Below are 18,141 nucleotides of genomic sequence, written 5' to 3'. Positions count from 1 at the left end.
AATAGCCGATCAATTTATTAAACTCTTTTTTTTTTTTTTTATTTACTTATGATAGTCAGAGAGAGAGAGGCAGAGACACAGGCAGAGGGAGAAGCAGGCTCCATGCACCGGGAGCCCGATGTGGGATTCGATCCCGGGTCTCCAGGATCGCGCCCTGGGCCAAAGGTAGGCGCCAAACCGCTGCGCCACCCAGGGATCCCAATTTATTAAACTCTTGCCAACCAAGCAACTGTTTATTTCTAAAGTTCAGAGAAACACAAGTGTCCAGTCATTTAATATTTTATTATTTATTTTTAGGGTAAGTTTTTTTCTCAAAGTTGTGTTTTTATAAGATCTAATTAATTTCTTTTTTTGAAAAAAGATTTGAGAGAGGGCATGTGAAAGAGAGCACACGCCCACAAGCAGAGGGAGGGCCAGAGGGAGAAGTGGACTCCCTGCTAAGCAGGGAGCCAGATGTGGGGCTCCATCCCAGTGACCCTGGGATCATGACCTGGGCCGAAGGCAGACTCTTAACTGACTGAGCCAGCCAGGTGCACCAAGAGCTAATTATTTTCTAACAATTTATGCTATTAGAACTTGGGATATTCTCGGAACTACTGTAAAAATCATGGATTGTTTGGAAAGTCTACAAAAGAATCCCTGCTCTACTTTAAAAACATAAACTAGGAACGCCTGGGTGGCTCAGCGATTGAGCACCTGCCTTTGGCCCAGGGTGTGATCCTGGAGTCCTGGGATCGAGCCCCACATCAAGCTCTCGGAATGGAGCCTGCTTCTCCCTCTGCCTGTGTCTCTGCCTCTCTCTCTCCCCCTCTCTCATGAATAAATAAATAAAATCTTAAAAAAATAAAATAAAATAAAAAACCATAAACTAGATGAGCTTTTTTTTTTTTTTTTTTTTTTATGATAGTCATACAGAGAGAAAGAGAGAGGCAGAGACACAGGCAGAGGGAGAAGCAGGCTCCATGCACCGGGAGCCTGATGTGGGATTCGATCCCGGGTCTCCAGGATCGCGCCCTGGGCCGAAGGCAGGCGCCAAACCGCTGCGCCACCCAGGGATCCCAACTAGATGAGCTTTATTTGATCTATCCTGACAAATATTTTAAGTTTGGTCACTACCCATTTCCTGTGTTGTGTTCAGTGTACCCTTTCTATGGTTACTTTTCTCAACCTAGTTAACAATGATCCTCTACCACACTGCAAGAAAGCAGTCAAGCCCTTAACATCATCCAAGAATTCCCATAAATTATTTTAAATGAATACTGAGGGATCCCTGGGTGGCGCAGTGGTTTGGCGCCTGCCTTTGGCCCAGGGCGCGATCCTGGAGACCCGGGATCGAATCCCACGTCGGGCTCCCGGTGCATGGAGCCTGCTTCTCCCTCTGCCTGTGTCTCTGCCTCTCTCTCTCTCTCTCTCTCTGTGTGTGTGTGTGTGACTATCATAAATAAATAAAAATTTAAAAAAATTTAAAAAAAAATGAATACTGATATACGTCTTCTTTAATACTTTTGTGTTTCAAGAATTTAGCATGATCACATTTTGGAAGAGCCAGAATGGTAGATTGAAAGGTAAGAATGAGCATCATATTGAAAGCTCTTAATCAGTTTCAACTTCTAACACTTAAAAATTATGACTATTAGAAGGGTCAATGATTCCCTGTGGTCAAACTACTCTTCAATGAGCAATTACAGAGCTCTACGTTAAACCTCTTCCCTTTTATTTTCAGTTCAATGTAACTTAAGTTCTGTATGGACACAGAGAAAAAACAAAGAGCCAACTGCAAATACGGGAGTAAAAGAATCAATTACAATGAATCCTATTAAATCACCCTAACCCTGAAGCAAAAAAAAAAGCGAAAAGTGATAAAATGCTCAGGGAACTGCTAGCATCTTCCTAACATGAAGCAGGTGTCAAGTACCTCTGTTTTAATAGATTAAAGAATCTTTAAGACTGACTCTCAAGGTCACACACAAAGTTAGAGATCATTAGATCACACTAAACTCTAGGACTTTGTACTCTATGTCATTATCAAACAGTATCAGATCAAACTGAAAAAATGGTAATTACCTCATTCTATATGCTGTTCTATATCTGAACTGTCCAATAAGAGAGCCAATAGCTGCATATGGCTATTAAGCAAATGAAATATAGCTAATCCACACTGAGATGTGCTTTTTAAATTTTTTTCTCATTTTAATTTTTTAAAAAAATTTATTTATTCATGAGAGACACAGAGAGGCAGAGACATAGGCAGAAGGAGAAGCAGGCTCCCTGCAGGGAGCCTGATGCAGGACTCTATCCCAGGACCCCCAGGGCAGATGAGCCAAAGGCAGATGCTAAACCACTTGAGCCAAAGACAGATGCTCAACCACTGAGCCACCCGGGTGCCCCTGAGATAATGCTTTAAGTGTAAAATACAAACCGGATTTTGAAGACTTAGTATGAAAAGAATATAAAATATCCCAATATTTTTTATATTGCTGATGTTATATTGGTATTTTGGATATATGGGATTAAATAAAATTCACTGGATAGTAATGGTCCATACTTCTTTACAAAAAACTCTCAGTGAAACAGATGTATCATTGAGACCTAAACCCAAAGTAGGATTTTCTTAGAATCTATTGTAGCAAAACATAGTAACCATACGTGGAGGGGAAGGTTATGGGGATAATAAGTGTTCTGATGGACACGGACATATAGATAATTAAATACACAAAATAGGCCATTTTAGTGTTCTCTAAAGATGATAAAAAGTTGCTATCTCATTACAGGTGTATGTGACTTTGAATAAGTGAGGAGAAAGTACAGTTTCCACTACAGTCATTTTCCTAGGTGAAACAGTGAAAATATCCCTATTTCTTTTGTACCCACAGGGTTATCAAAATCCTCAAGGATGTCCCTAGGCACTATAAACTTCTCAAAAAAATCTGGTTAATGTGTTTATAGTTATTTTTTAAAAATCACTTATAATATTGTTCTAATAGAGTCAGCACAATCTTATTTTGACTAAAGTGATAAGAAATTGACAGTAAGAGGAAACATCAAATTACCAAAAAAAAAAAAAAAAAAAGGATCACTTTAGAACAGTTTGGCAATCCCAGAAAAGGTTACGTTTAAAGTTACCCTATACCACTAGTTCTACTCCTTAGGATATAACCAAAGAGAAATGAAAACATAGGTACACACAAAAACTATGTACATAAACGTTCATAGCAGCATTACGCATAACAACTAAAATAAAAAAAATAAAAAAAAAACAACTAAAATAGAGTGGAAACAACGCAAATGTTCATCAACTGATGAACGGATAAACAAGATGTGGTATATCCATAGGCTGGATTATTATTCAGCATATTACTCAGCCATAAAAAGGAACGAGGTGGAACAAGGCTCTGTTTTATTTTTGTTACATGTGTAAACCCTGAAAACATTATGCTACCTAACAGAAGCCAGTCACAAAAGATCACATACTATGTAACTCCATTTATAGGAAATATCCAGAACAGGCAAATCTAGACAGAGAGTAAAGGGAAATAGAGATTCTTTTTGGAGTGATAAGACCATTTTAAGATTGGCTGTGCTAATGGCTGCACAGGGTTGTATAGCATAGGAATCACATTTCAATGAAGCTGTTTTTTTAAAAAAAAAATGCAGCCAGAAATGTAGATGAAGGGAAAGCATCAGAACTTGTCAAGCATCTAATCGCTATTTTTTAGATTTTGTAACTTGAGGTATTTATGTTTTTAAATTTTGTAATTGTTTTCATTCTAAATATTGATATCAGTAAAAAATTTCCTTCATCACAGTATTACACAAGTAGGTAAATTTAATGAAAAAATCATAAGTTGTACATTTAAAGTGGTGATTATTATGGTATGTGAATTATATCAATAAAGATGTTAAAAATTTTCCACACACAAAAAAAAGGATCACAGGATAATATCTCACATTAACAATCACAGAATTAAGAACCACATCCTCAGGTATTTTAATAGATCCTCAAACTATGAAACTCACTGAAAACAACACAAACTACCTTAAAGATTGCATGGCTTTGTGAAAAGCCCCCCAGGATAGTTACTATCTCGGTCAAGCAAATGCTCAAAGTTCAGAAACAGGTGATGGGAATTTGAAGATTTTAGTATAAAAAAGTACAGAGGGGCAATACAAAAACTACTACTTGACCACTTTTCTTTTAAAAGCTACATTCCTGATGCAGGCACAGGATGCACGTATTAAAAAAAAAAAAGGAATCGATTTACCTAGACTCTCAACACTGAAGGGAAGAAAAGTCTATCAAAATTCTGTGATTGGTGTGTGTGTGTGTGTGTGTGTTTTACCCACACACCTCATGTAGCCTAACCACCTGGGGGGGGGGGGGAGAAGCTGTATCGAAGATAATCAAGGGTTCCCCCCCACACACCCTTTTAAAATAATAAAACGTGATGGTGCCATTCCAGAGCCCACCCCATCCCCCACTACCACCACCTGCAGGTGGAGGGAAAGGATACTGTAGACTAGAGGATGACAGCTTTGTATAACCCTGTGGACTTTATACATAAGAATGCAGCTGGTGGTCTCTCAGGAGGGGGTAAAGAGATTTGTGAGCAAGCTGAAATAAGGGGTATTCTTTGCCTGGAAGAGGGCACACCGTGAGCCACATCTTGAATCAGCTATATCCAGAGTAAAACACAGGCCGCTGGAAGGCACTGTTAGCATCCACCAGGATGGCCTCTCACGCCGGGGGTGTTTTTTTTCAACGGAGAAGTTGACTCCTGTAGTTTGGACATCGGGGGGAGGCAGGGGTAAAGCGGGAGTCGGGAAGACCAGAGAAAACGCCTTTAAGTGGAGACGACTCGGACCCCGCAGGGGAAGTTCCGAGCCCCGCTCGGTCGCCGCACGCTCGTCCCCCCCCACCTCCCACCGCCCTCCTCACGCGGCGCCAGACGGCGGGGCCCGGGGCAGAGCCGGAATCTCCGCCGCGGCCGGGGCCGGAGCCGAAGCCGGGGCCGGAGCCGGGGCCGCGCGGCACACACACGCCTCCTCCGCGCTCGCCGCGCCCGGCCTCCCCGCCGCGCGGCCCAGCCCCTCGCACCCGCGCCGGGCCGGCTCCCCGGGGCAGGGGCAGGCCTAGGCCGCGCCGGCCGTACCCCGGCACCTCGCTCCCGGGCGGAGGGGGACCAGGCCCGACACAAACTTCCCGGCGCGTTCGCAGAGGCGTCACGCACGGGCCGGCCCCCAGCGCCCTTCCCCCGCGGCCCGGCGACGGCACCCGCCCCGGCCCCCCACGCCCGGAGTCCCGGCGGACATCGGCCCGAGGCCCGCGGCCCCCGCCCCGCCGGCGCCCCCGAGTTTACCTCCAAGTCGCGGCCTTTGTTCTTGAAATTCTTGAGCCGCTGGTTGTCCAGTTTCTCGTTGTCCGCCATGGCCGGGCCGGTGACTCCTTCCCCCGCCCGGGCCCCCGCGGGATCCGCCCCAACCACCACGCCGCACCGACACTCCCAGGAACCGGGCCGCCGCCTCAGCTGCAGTGCCCGCCGCGCCGCCGCTTCCTCCCTCCTCTCCGCTGCCTCCGCCGCGGCCTTCTCCTCCTCCTCTCCCCGCCCGCCCCCCCGCCCTAACCCCGGCGCGACCGCAGCTCCGCCGAAGACAACTGCGGGGCCGGGCGGCGGCAACGGCGGCGGAATGTGCTGCCGGCTGAGAGGGGGAGGCAGCCTCGATCTGAGGGCCCCGGAGCCGCGGCCACGCCCATCGCCGCCAGCCCCGCTCGCCGATTGGCCAACCGGGCTCCGGTGCGCTCGACCAATCAGAGAGGACGATGGAGAGCGGGGGGCGGAAGAGAAAACGGAAAGGGGAAGCGAGCGGCGCGGGGAGGAAGGGCCGGAGGGGGGGGGCTGGGAGGGCTGGGAGGGGCGCGGCGGGGGCAGGGCGGGGAGGGACCACGTGCCCGGGAGCCGCCGGGAGGAAGCGAGAGGGAATTGGGCGACTTGAGGGGAGGCGGGGAGGGGAAGGGGAGGCCCGGGAACGAGGTGGTTCGCTCCTGTTGCCGGGGCCGCTTCGGACCTCTGTCGTCCGGGATTGGAGCGGACTTGAAGTATTCCCCCGCCCCCCCGTGCGCCCTCCCTTCCAGGGCTCTGCTCGCGCGCTCCGCTGGCTTTACAGGAAGTGGGAGCCGCGCCTCGGCCCAGTCTGGGTCGGGACACGCGCCCCCCCCCCGGGTTCCCGCCGCGCGAGGCCCGGGCCGTGGGCTTGGGACGCGCAGGGGGGGGGGGGGGGACGTGCGTTCGCGAGTCGCGGCGGGAAGCGAGAGGGACAGCGGGTGGGAAAGGGAAAGGACGCCTTAGGCGCGTCCGACCCGTCCATCCCTGCAGACCTGTCCCCGCAACAGGTAGGAGCTCGGGAAGCGCTGGTGACCCAGGGATGCTACTGCCTCTTAAGGTATCTCGTCTTAGGAAGTTAAAGAAGCTGCTTGGCCACAAAGTGCTAACTTGTGGAAGGCGGAGACCGTGGCACCGGCCGTGATGCAGTACTGCGACTGCGGAGAGAATGGATTCCAGGGATGTACATTGGTATCGGGAATATTAGTACTAGAGAGGCGGAAATAATGCGAGCTACGGAGGAACGTGTGCGAATATTTCAGAAAAAAAAGGGGGGGGTAGGAAATAGTTTGAAAATATATTTACCCATTGATCGCATCTCACATATGCAGGGAAAACGAAGTAGGCTGCAAGACCTCGGGTCGGAAGGAAGGGGGGCGGTGTAGGAGCATTTGGGTGTGTTTGAATTTGACGAGGTTTTGGGGGATTTCTTTCGGAACTTTTACTCCTCGCCCACCCCCTTCCCTCCCAATTTTTTTTACTGATATATATAAGTACTGAGAATTTTGAAGATATATATATATACACACACACATAAAATACAAAAAATATATATACCTTCAAAATTCAAAAAAATATATATATACCTTCAAAATTAAAAAAAAAAATATATATATCCCTTCAAAATTCTCAGTACTTTGTATACTTTCAGCCGCCTAGAGAAACAAGCCCTACCTGGAAATAATTCACACTGAGAGTTGACTTGAATGTAATTTCATTGCCGATCTTAAAATATAAACGAAGTTCATTAGAGAGCCTCTTCTCCAAAGAATAATTTAATTGAAGTAACATTGCACACTGGAGCACGGATGTTTTCAAAATAACTTTAGGATAAGAAAATTAGGTTGAAAAAAATATGTATGTGTGAGTGTGTGCGTGTACCACCATCATGGATTTCTTTGCTCCAAACAGGATTCTTGAAAACAAATTACGGGTGAATTATGATTAGAAGTGATCCCGTGATAACTAATCCTATGATTAGAAGTTATCCTGTCAACGTGAATGAATAGGTGAATATTTTGTTACTTATTGGAATAAATTCCATAGTAGCTTTCATGAGGAAGGTTATAAAGTTGTCCATCATCCTATGTCTTTTTCTCCCAGCTGCAACTGATTCTCTGCAGAATACCCCCAAGAGAAGACTGTGATCACAGTTACCCACTGAGACATGCAGCACAACCAGGAAATAACCACAGTAATTTAGTTACTTTTATTATTAGTATTTAATATCTTTCTGAAGTCTTTCTCCCTTTCTAGACCATAAGTACCCTGAAGTCAAGGAACATACTTGTTTTGTTCTCAATCATGTATTAGGTACCTAGTAGTACTTGGCACATGGTATGCCCTCCATGACTATTTGTCAAATATAGGACCTGAATCTCATCTTCTTTCAATGTATGTTCCTTAAGTTAAAAAAACAAGCTAACACATCTTTTTAAATTTTTTTCAAGCTAACACTCCTTGATTAAGAATGTGGATTGAGTTGTTAACTGCTTTTAATTTACACTGGATCCCTTCTAAGAATTCTTAATTTTTTTTTCTTAATTATGTATCATGCTTATTCCAGGGACAAAGTTCAGGGAGTAGATTAGACATAGGTTTTAGGGCAGACCCCCCAATATGTTTAAAAATAGTTGTGACACAGTTTGTAAAGTGGAACAATTATGCTTAATTATATTGCTTTGGTAGTCTGCTTCCTGGCCTAAATTTGTCATTTGAAATTATCACTGCCTGTTCTGTACTTCCGGTTCTTCCCAGACAGAACATACATAGTTTATCAGAAGTGTAAAGAAGTTCTTCCAGGAGTTAGATCCATAGATCTAAATGCAGATTGGCAACCTAATTGGCAAGATATGGTAGTTCTATCTGTAGTTAGGAGATTTAAGAAATTTAACTTGCTGAACTAAGGAAGTAAATGCAGCCATTAATACCATCTCAACAGACTTTTTAACACCTGTTTTTTGTGTATATGAAATATAGTTCTAATCAAACTATAAAACCCACATACAACACCTGTTTTCAAATAAGATATTCAAGGTCAGGTTACTTCATAGCCTGACTTATTAGTACTTTAGTATAAGAAAAGTCTAAAATATTATGGAGATACTTGCTTTCAGTGAATGTGTCATGAAATCGTCCTCTTAGTCACTTTCAGAATAAAGAAACTCTTTGTTCTGCAGCAGAGATTTGTGAAAGGATTTGTGAAGCTTTACACAGGTTTTAGTTGATCAAATGTAATTTTATTTATTTATTTATTTATTTGATCAAATGTAATTTTAAAAAGAATTATAATTGGTAATTCATTTAAGCAGTTTGGAATATTCTCATACATTAAATTGAAGACTGTTGGAGTGTTTCTTTAATCTATAACATGGATCTTATAGTTTCTGTTTCTGTTTGGGGAATTGTGGATGATTTCTTGAGCAAAACTGGGTAGTATATGCTGAAACAGGAAGCAATTTTATATGTTGCTAAATCAGCTAAAATGTAATCTGTATTTTTTTTTAAAGATTTATTTATTTATTTATGATAGAGAGAGAGAGGCGCAGAGACACAGGAGGAGGGAGAGGCAGGCTCCATGCTGGAAGCCCGATGCGGGACTCGATCCCGGGACTCCAGGATCGGGCCCTAGGCCAAAGGCAGGTGCTAAACCACTGAGCCACCAAGGGATCCCTAATCTGTATTTTTTAATAGATGGACTGTTTCTTTTTTTGAGAGAAAAACATTGGACTTTTGGTAATATGCCTTTATTTTCTTAGGAAAACAGCTGATCAGGAATAGGGGGACTTCATTTATTCCTCTTTATTGCCAGAACTTTTCTGACTTACAACTTGGGAACTCTGGAAAAAACTACTTCTTTACTTTGACTGAAGTTCCTGAATGGTAAGAGATGATGAATTAGAAAAGCTAGCTGTAGGTATTAATTTGATTGAGAGAGATGAGCCACACAATTTTTCTTCAACTTAAGGTCAGTTTTGACTAATTAATTGGAGAAAACTTGTAATATATGGGTACAAATCATTGATGACTGGTTGGTATCTTTTTTATATTGCTACCAGGCAAACATGCCTAGATTTTTTTTTTTTTTTTAATGATAGTCACAGAGAGAGAGAGAGAGAGAGAGAGAGGCAGAGACATAGGCAGAGGGAGAAGCAGGCTCCATGCACCGGGAGCCCAATGTGGGATTCGATCCCGGGTCTCCAGGATCGCGCCCTGGGCCAAAGGCAGGCGCCAAACCGCTGCGCCACCCAGGGATCCCCATGCCTAGATTTTTTAAAGCTGTTTTCACTCGCTTTTTATTTGGGCCTAAAATAATGTTTTTTAATTTTTAAAGATAAATACCATAGAAGGAGCCATTTAAAAGCCAAATAGTCAAGAAGACTGATCATATGACTTAGAGCAGTGTCTCTCAGAGAGTTCCTCAGAACTCCTCAGCGTTAGTAAATGTTTAAAAAAAAAATTTCCTTGGTCTAACAATTTTAGGAACTTACAGGGTGGGTGGTAATGGGAACTTTTAAGATGTTAGTGTTAAGCAGAACACTATTTGGAAACTTGAAAATAGTGAGCCTAGAATGATCACTGTTATTCCTCAATTAAAAATTTTGTTTTTAATAGCATTGCATAAGTATAATAACTTAAAGATTGGTAGTATTTCAGAAGTTTGCTTGAAGATTAGTTCTTTGAAATATGTCCATAGGTCATGATTAGTGGGTAGGTGTTCAGGTTAGCCCACAAAAGCTTTTTTTTTTTTTTTAATTTTATTTATTTATTCATGTGAGAGAGAGAGAGAGAGAGGCAGAGACACAGGCAGAGGGAGAAGCAGGCTCCATGCAGAGAGCCTGATGTGGGACTCGATCCCGGGTGTCCAGATCATGCCCTGGGCTGAAGGCGGCGCTAAACCGCTGAGCCACCCCGGCTGCCCCACAAAAGTTTATTTAATCTATAAAGGACGTAAGTGAACATCACAGAGCCTGATCACAGTATGTGGCAGTGTTTCTATGAGGAAAATATTAGGATTTACAAATCTGATCAGGAAGCGTACGTCTCTTGTCCTTGCCTCTGTGCACCAGGAACCGTTTTAGGTCATGGAGTTACGGGGATTACGATGTTCCTTACGTTAGAATTCCATGCATCAGAGATTCTGCAGGTTCATGCCTTACCTGGTGTTAGGGGAGCCTGGACTAGCCCCTTAACAGTCAGGCTTCCGTGGTTTCCATTAGCTCACACTGGTAAAGAGGAAGCTTAGGATTCTAGGGACTGTTAAATAAGGAACTGGGGTGGATGACGTATAGGACCAACTCTCTCAAACCAATATTTCTCACTTCAGGTAAGCTCCCAGGTCCTTTTTTTTTTGCTTTTTATTTCTAAATAATTACAGATTCATAGGCATTAAAAAAAATGTACAAACCCTCACTCAAGCCCTCTCCAATGGTAGCATCCTGAATAACTACAGTAAACTATCAAAACCAGTAAATCAGGGGCAGCCTGGGTGGCTCAGCGGTTTAGCGCTGCCCTTCAGCCCAGGCCCAGAGTATTATCCTGGAGACTTGGGATTGAGTCCCACGTCTGGCTTTGTGCATGGAGCCTGCTTCTCCCTCTGCCTGTATCTCTGCCCCTCTCTCTCTCTCTCTCTCTCTGTGTGTCTCTCTCATGAATAAATAAATGAAACCTTTAAAAAAAAAACAGGAAATTGATATTAATATAGTACACGGAGCTTATTCAGAGGGGAGGGAAGACATTAGAATGTAAAGAATATATAAAAGTATCGGGGGTGCCTATATACTGGAACCTCTTATAATACTATGTGAGGAAGAATTTTGTAATGACTAATAATTATATTGAGTACCTACCATATTTTAGGTTTTATGTACATGTATTATCATTGCTTTTATTTGTATTTCTATTACAAGCATAACTATTGAACAGGCAGTCTTTTAAGCAACTGATATATATTAGGTCATTAAGTCCTCACAATAACACTGTAAGGCAAGTATGTTATTACTCACTTTACAAATGAGAAAATGGAAGAACAGAGAGGATTAGTAATTTGTCCGAGATCACACAGTAAGTAGAAAAGTTGGCATTTGAACTGGCCCTGACACCAGAGCCAGCACTCCTGAATACCATATAGGCACATAAACTTCAGTGTTCATAGTAACCTTTCAAGGTAGGCATTATTTCCACTTTTTTTTTTTTTTTAAGATTTTATTTACTTACTTGAGAGAGAGGGAGAAGCAGACTCCCCACTTAGCAGAGAGCCTGATGCAGGGCTTGGTGCGGGGCTCCATCCCAGGATCCTGAGATCATGACCTGAGCCAAAGGCAGACACTTAACTGATTGAGCCACCCAGGCGCCCCTTCCACTTTTTAAATAAGTAAACTAAAGTTGAGAGAGGCTGAGCAGTTTGCTCAAGACCCTGTACAACTAACAAGTGGAGTCCCAGTTTGATTTCAGATCTGACAAGCTGCAAAACTCCCAGTTTCTAGTTGACCATTACTATGGACTGCATGTTTGTGTCCTAAAATCCATGTGTTGAAACCTCATCCCCAATGTGATGGTGTTTGGAGGTAGGGCCTTTGGGAAGTAATTAGGTCATGAAGATAGAATCCTCACTAATGGGATTAGTACCCTTAGAAAAAGAGGCCCTGAGAGGTCCTCCATCCCTTCTGCCAAGTGAGGTTAGTGAGAAGATGGGGGTCTATGAGGAAATGTGATCTCACCACATTGGCCACTGCCATGATCTTGAACTTTCCAGCCTGCAGAACTGTGAGAAATAAATTTCTGGGAGCACCTGGCTGACTCAGTTGGAAGAGCATGTGACTCCTGATCTCAGGGTTGTGAGTTCTAGCACCATACTGGGTGTTGTAGTTACTTGAAAATAAAATCTTTAAAAAAAAAAAAAAAAAAGAGAGAGAAGAAAAATTTCTGTTGTTGATAAGCACCTGGTCTATGGTATTTTGTTATAGCAGCCTGAACAGACAAAACCACCATGCTGCCTCCCTGGCCTATAACACAGATCTCTCCTGGGCCTCTGTGATATTGTGGTTTATATTAAATATATATTTGGTTTTCCTCCATGGTTCCTGACACGTAACTCCTAAAACCTTCATAATTTCCTTAGTAATAAGAGTTACAGGGGCATCTTTCCTTCTCAGCTCCTGAAAGAGCTCCAGAATGAAATGGGTGTCTTGTTATTCCTAACAAGACCCTTCCAACCACTTCTTAGTTTATATTAATGCAGTGACTTTTGGGTAGTTCCTAAGGATGGAGGGGGGGCTGGTTGCCAGGGGAAACAGTGTGTGATTAGAGGCTTGGAATTTTCAGTCCCACCACCCACCTCTGACCCCTGGGGAGGGAGAGGGACTAGAGATTGAATCAATGGCCAATGATTTAATCAATCATGCATACTTAATGAAGCCTCCGTAAAAACCCCAAAAAGGATGGATTTAGAGAGCTTTCCGGTTGATGGATGTGGAAGTGCTAAGATGGTGGCGAGTCCAGAGAGATCCTGGAAGCTCTTTGCTCCTTTCCGCATACCTTACCCTATGCATCTCTTCCATCTGACTATTCCTAGGTTATATCCTTTTATAATAAACTGGTGAGTCTAGTACATAAACTGTTTTCCTCAGTTCTATGAGCTGCTTTAGCAAATTAATCAAGCCCCAGGAAGGAGGTTATATAAAATAATCTGATTTACAGCTGGTTGGTCAGATGTACAGGTGACAGCTTGAACTTGTGATTGGTGTGCGAAGTTGAGGGGGGCAGTGCTAGGTCTTGTGGGGCTGAGGCCTTAACCTGTGGAATCTGACACCATCTCCAGGTGGTGTCAGAATTGAGTTAAATTGTAGGACACCCATCTGCTGTCACAGAATTGTTTGGTGTAGGAAACTACTACTACACACTGGTAATCAGAAATGAGAATAGTACCGTGAAGAGACAGAAAACAGAAAAAAATATATTTTTTTTCCTAAACAGGCTCTAAAGAGGCCTAGTTCTAAAATGCCTAAGGCAGTGGTTCTCAAACTTTAGAGTTCTTTAGAACCAGTTGGAAGACTGAAAACCCAAACTGGTAGACTCTGTCCCCAGAGTTTCTAATTCAGTAGGTCTAGGATAGCATGTGAAGATTTGAGTTTTTAACAAGTGCAATGCTGTTGGCGCTGTTTCCTGGAACACACTCTGAGAAGTACTAGATTTGTTCTTACTTCTCACGTGTAGGGTGGTTTCAGCCCAAGGTAAGGACAGAATTAAAATAAGGATAAATAGGCTTCACAGTAATAGATGTGATGTGCTCTACAGTATGTCAAAGTATTACATAAATAATGATTATATATCTCTCATATTTAAAAAATGTACCAAATAATGTTTCAAGAAACAGGCTGATAGTAGCCAATCCATTTCACTTTTTAAACAGATTTAAGCAATATTTTCCTGGGTTCATTTCTGCTCTCAAGTTTTTCTCTTGAGTTTTCTCAAATGCCATTTTCTTGATGACATTCTTCTAAAAGACTGTGACATTGAGCCTGTGAGGTCTAGTCTGAGTTTCTTGTTGCTGCAGCCTTCCCTAGTTCCTTGAAGGCCCAGACTACGTCTCAGTTCTTGAGTCACCTTCCAAGGAGGCAAAACATGTGTCTTAAATGTTCTTCCTCTGCTCAATTGGGGCCCATCTGCCAGACTTTCTGGTTTCCCTGTACTAGCCTGTCTCAGGGCCATCCTTCTCAGTTAGAGTCAGGAGTGGAGTCTCCTGCCACATCCACACTGATCTGGAACCATCTCTGATACCGACAAAAAAATGCAGAGTTCTCCTTGGTTAGTCACCCTGTTCAGGGTGGATTCCTTCCAAACAACAAAAAATGAAAAAATCCTAATGGGGCTAATCTACAAGTAGTTTCTTAAACTGCAAAAAAATTAAATGTTTTTGATTTTTTTATTATTTTCTCCTGGGTTCTATGTTCAGAGAGTGGCAACTTGTATTGAATAAATAGAATATCTTTATGGTATTTCTCTCATTTGCCTCCTCTGCATTCTCTGCTACTATATTCTGTCTTGTTCAGGACTAGTAAGAATTATTTCATGTTCATGATGTCTGAGTTAGAAGCATAGCACACATATGTTATCTAGGCCAACCATGTAGTTTGTGCTTGAATTCTCACTTCATGAAGTGCAACACATTCATTAATGGGGAGCTCAATATTACTTGAATCATAGTCCATTCAGTCTGCAGAGGATCATCATTACAAAGTTCTTCATGTCAAGTATATGTGTGTGTGTGTGTGTGTGTGTGTGTTGTGTGTATGTCTAATATCCCTTCAAAAGTCATTGTGATGAAAAAAAATAAAAACAAAAGTCCTTGTGATGTTTAAGGTTGAAGCAGTTAAGTATCTACGGAGAATACAAAGGGCAAGTGCATTAAATAGAGCTATTTTCTGCATTTGTGAAAATGATAGATTTCTATCAAGTGTAATATACCTATGTTATGGGTCCTGTTTTGAATTTTGAGAATAGTTGTGCTAGTCAGACTGATGAAAATCCTCATGAATATGAATGATATTAATAACTTCAATAAAGATGGAACTGATGCCCTAAAACAGATGACTACCTTGGATAATCCATATGAGGAAGACTCTGGTGTATTTATTAGTTGTTTCTATCTATTGGCATAGATTATATGTGACATATGGTATCATGTATACACATATAAGATGAATTAAAAAATAATACAAGAAAGAAGACTTTTAAGTACAGAAATTAGTCTTGAAGTTCACAATACCTCATAGCATTTATCAGCTTTCTATTTATAGTTCTGTCACTATCTTATACAAAACCCTGAAGTCTTGGAGAACTCAAATAGCTTCAGCAGATTCTCCAGATGCCTGTAAAGTCAAAGGTCTGTAGCTCCTGGGGTGTAATTTAGACTTTGACCACTGATTGCCTTATGATGGACTGCAGAAAAATACTTAACAACAAATCCTTCCCCGTTTTGGTTGAATCCTGGAAACCTTTGTCCTCTCACCTGGTACTTATCCCAACATCATTAGGCCCTTGTTAAAAGTTTTTGTCTTTATCACTAATGAAAATCAGAGCCTGGTAGGTGTTAAACCATCTTATTTAGAGCCCATTAGATACTAGAATGTCTTGGTCCCTCGCCTTTTGGCTTTGACCCTAAGATCTGCCTAATCAAACCCTGATGTTCTACATGGCAGACCAGAAGCTACCGTGCTGATCCCAAATTAGACCTCCCAGGTTTTTAGTTCTACTTATAAATAGAAGCATCAGAGGAAGCATTTAACTTGTAGACAGATCAAGTCAACTAATGGCTAGTAATATTATTTGGTTAATTCAAGGATATCACAGAACCATTTAGAGCAGTAGAAAAACATCCACACATGGGTGGCCTAGGAGAGCTATTTAATTTCTAGAAATAGGAAATTCCTTTATGTTCTTTGTTCTTATTTTTTTTCTTTTACTTGTACTTGCCACATAAAAAGAGGAAAAAATTACCCATCATTTATCTGTCCCTGGTAGTCATTATCGTAGAACCTCATTAAAAGTAATTAAAATTTGCAACAGAAATTTTTTTGGAGAGCTGCACACATCTCTGTCTCATTGAGTGCCTCTTGGAGGCACTCTTGTGGCATGTGAAGTGATCCAAAGGGTACCAGTAAATTGTTAATCTCAGCACCCTTAGTGTGCTAGCTTCTTTTAGGAATAATTTAAACACACTTTGGATGGCTCTTATCACAAAGTACTGCTCTTATTACAATACCCAAAATAACAACAGGAGGGTGGGGGCAGGGCAGAGACAGACAACAGGTATATTTCCAACTACCTGTCATATATTACCATTACTGTAGTGTGTGTCTTAGTATATACCAAACAGTGTAATGTATATTACAGTGTTGCATATATCTAAGTGTAAAGCACAGTGTAGAGCCAGAGTCAGCTTCAAGGGCATGCAGCTTATGGAATCTTACAGGGCCCTGTATTTAGAAGGACCCCACACCTAATTTAATGCTCAGCTGTCACTATCTTGAAATTTTTTATTTTTTAACACAGGGGCTCCACATTTTCATTTTGCAAATTATGTAGTCTGCTACAGATGATGCAATATATATTCATCTTAATACTTTCCTACCCACAATTCTTTTTAGCATGTATTCCTTCAATTAAAAAAAAAAAAAAAGCCTATAGGGCAGCCCGGGTGGCTCAGCGGTTTAGCGCCGCCTTGGGTCCAGGGCGTGATCCTGGAGACCCGGGATCGAGTCCCACGTCGGACTCCCTCCATGGAGCCTGCTTCTCCCTCTGCCTGTGTCTCTGCCTCTCTCTCTCTCTCTGTGTCTCTCATGAATAAATAAATAAACTCTTTAAAAAAAAAAGCCTATAAAATATTCCCACTTTAAATGTAAATAAGTAATGTAAATATCAGAAGATCATACTATATATACTAGTTTTACTTTTTCATTTAATATATGAGGGATATCCTGAAGAATATTCTCTTGCATGGATAAACCATAATTTATTTAACTCCCTACTGATAGACACATAGTTTCCTGTTCTTTGCTGTGTTAGCGAACATCGTTGAATATACATCTTTGTTCACTTGCCCCACTATTTCCCTAGGATAAATTTCTAAAAGTAGAGTCAAAGGGTATGGACATTTAAAATGTGATATATACTACCTGATGGCTCCTCAAAAGATTACACTAGGTTTTATCAATCTAAATCCCACCAACAAATTACAAGTACCGTTGTTGCCCCCCATGCTAGCATGATACCTCACCTTCATCTCCGCCAATCTGATATTGCTGGTATTTCTAATCACATTTACCTGAGTTATTAGATCACCAGCATATCATTGATTCTGCTAATATGGAATGAAAGTTCATCGAAGCAAACATTAGTGCACCTATCAAAGTGAGTACCTTTAGCGAGAGATTTTGTAGATGTCTCCCTAGCCAACTATTTGAGGCACTCTCAGCTCCTACCTTTTCTTACAAAATAAGGGTTTTGTGTTCCCTGTGTAACATTCACAGATTTTGTAAATGTTCAAATAAACCCTCAAGACATTGACCTTACTTTTTTCTGCTCTTAACTTCCCCAACTTTTAAAACCCTTTTTTATTTTAAAATAATTTCGGGGCAGCCCCAGTGGATCAGCAGTTTAGCACCACCTTCAGCCCAGGGCATGATCCTGGGGACCCAGGATTGAGTCCTACGTCGGGCTCCCAATGTGAAGCCTGTCTGTGCCTCTCTTTCTCTCTCTCTCTCTCTCTCTCTGTGTGTGTGTGTGTCTTTCATGACTAAATAAATCTTAAAAATAAATAAATAAAATAATTTCAGACTTTTGCTGAAGTTGTGAGAGACAAATACACAGGATTTTCATGTACCCTTAACCCAGATTCCCCAAATGTTAACATTTTACACATTTGTTTTGACATCTTCACTTTTTCTCTGAACTCTTAAAATAACATACAGGCATGATGCCTCTTTATCCCAAATATTTTAGGTTTGTTCTCTCATAGTTTCACAGTGTATTTATCTAAATCAGGAATATTCATTCAAAGTTGTTATTTGTACACATTATTTAAATTTCATTAATTTTGCCAATAATTTTCTTTTGTAGAAAAAGAAGAAAAAAAAATTTGGTTCAGGATTCAAACCAGGTTCATACATTTCATTTAGTTGTCCTGAGCCCCCAACCATACCATTTTTTTTTTTTTTTGGTCATATTTTCCTAGAAAAATCCTAAGCTGATGTAAAAAAATACT

The 18,141-nt window shown here is 41.8% G+C and overlaps 1 protein-coding gene and 1 long non-coding RNA gene across 7 annotated transcripts in view; one reads left to right on the top strand and one right to left on the bottom strand.

Annotated features, from left to right (window-relative positions):
- Positions 1–18,141, bottom strand: part of KPNA4 (karyopherin subunit alpha 4) — a 189,256-nt gene that overhangs the window by 56,604 nt on the left and 114,511 nt on the right. The window contains exon 1 of one of the 2 annotated variants that reach the window (XM_041731502.1): positions 5,358–5,710. The exons of the other annotated variant lie outside the window; for it this stretch is intronic. Within the exon in view, the coding sequence (XP_041587436.1) occupies positions 5,358–5,426 (69 nt within the window). The 5' untranslated portion in view covers positions 5,427–5,710. Of the gene's footprint in view, positions 1–5,357; positions 5,711–18,141 lie in introns of those variants that run through there. 2 annotated transcript variants of the gene reach the window in all.
- LOC121477311 overlaps positions 5,952–18,141 on the top strand; it is a 39,343-nt gene continuing 27,153 nt past the window's right edge. For 3 of the 5 annotated variants that reach the window (XR_005984204.1, XR_005984203.1, XR_005984202.1), the window contains exons 1-3: positions 5,952–6,388; positions 7,290–7,387; positions 7,482–9,260. This is a non-coding gene — a long non-coding RNA (uncharacterized LOC121477311). The remainder of the gene's footprint in view (positions 6,389–7,289; positions 7,388–7,481; positions 9,261–18,141) is intronic. The other 2 variants (XR_005984206.1, XR_005984205.1) reach the window with 2 other exon arrangements.

This window comes from Vulpes lagopus, chromosome 17, assembly GCF_018345385.1.
Source record: "Vulpes lagopus strain Blue_001 chromosome 17, ASM1834538v1, whole genome shotgun sequence".
NCBI classification, from domain to species: Eukaryota; Metazoa; Chordata; class Mammalia; order Carnivora; family Canidae; genus Vulpes; species Vulpes lagopus.
This window is presented reverse-complemented; position numbering and strand designations above follow the sequence as displayed.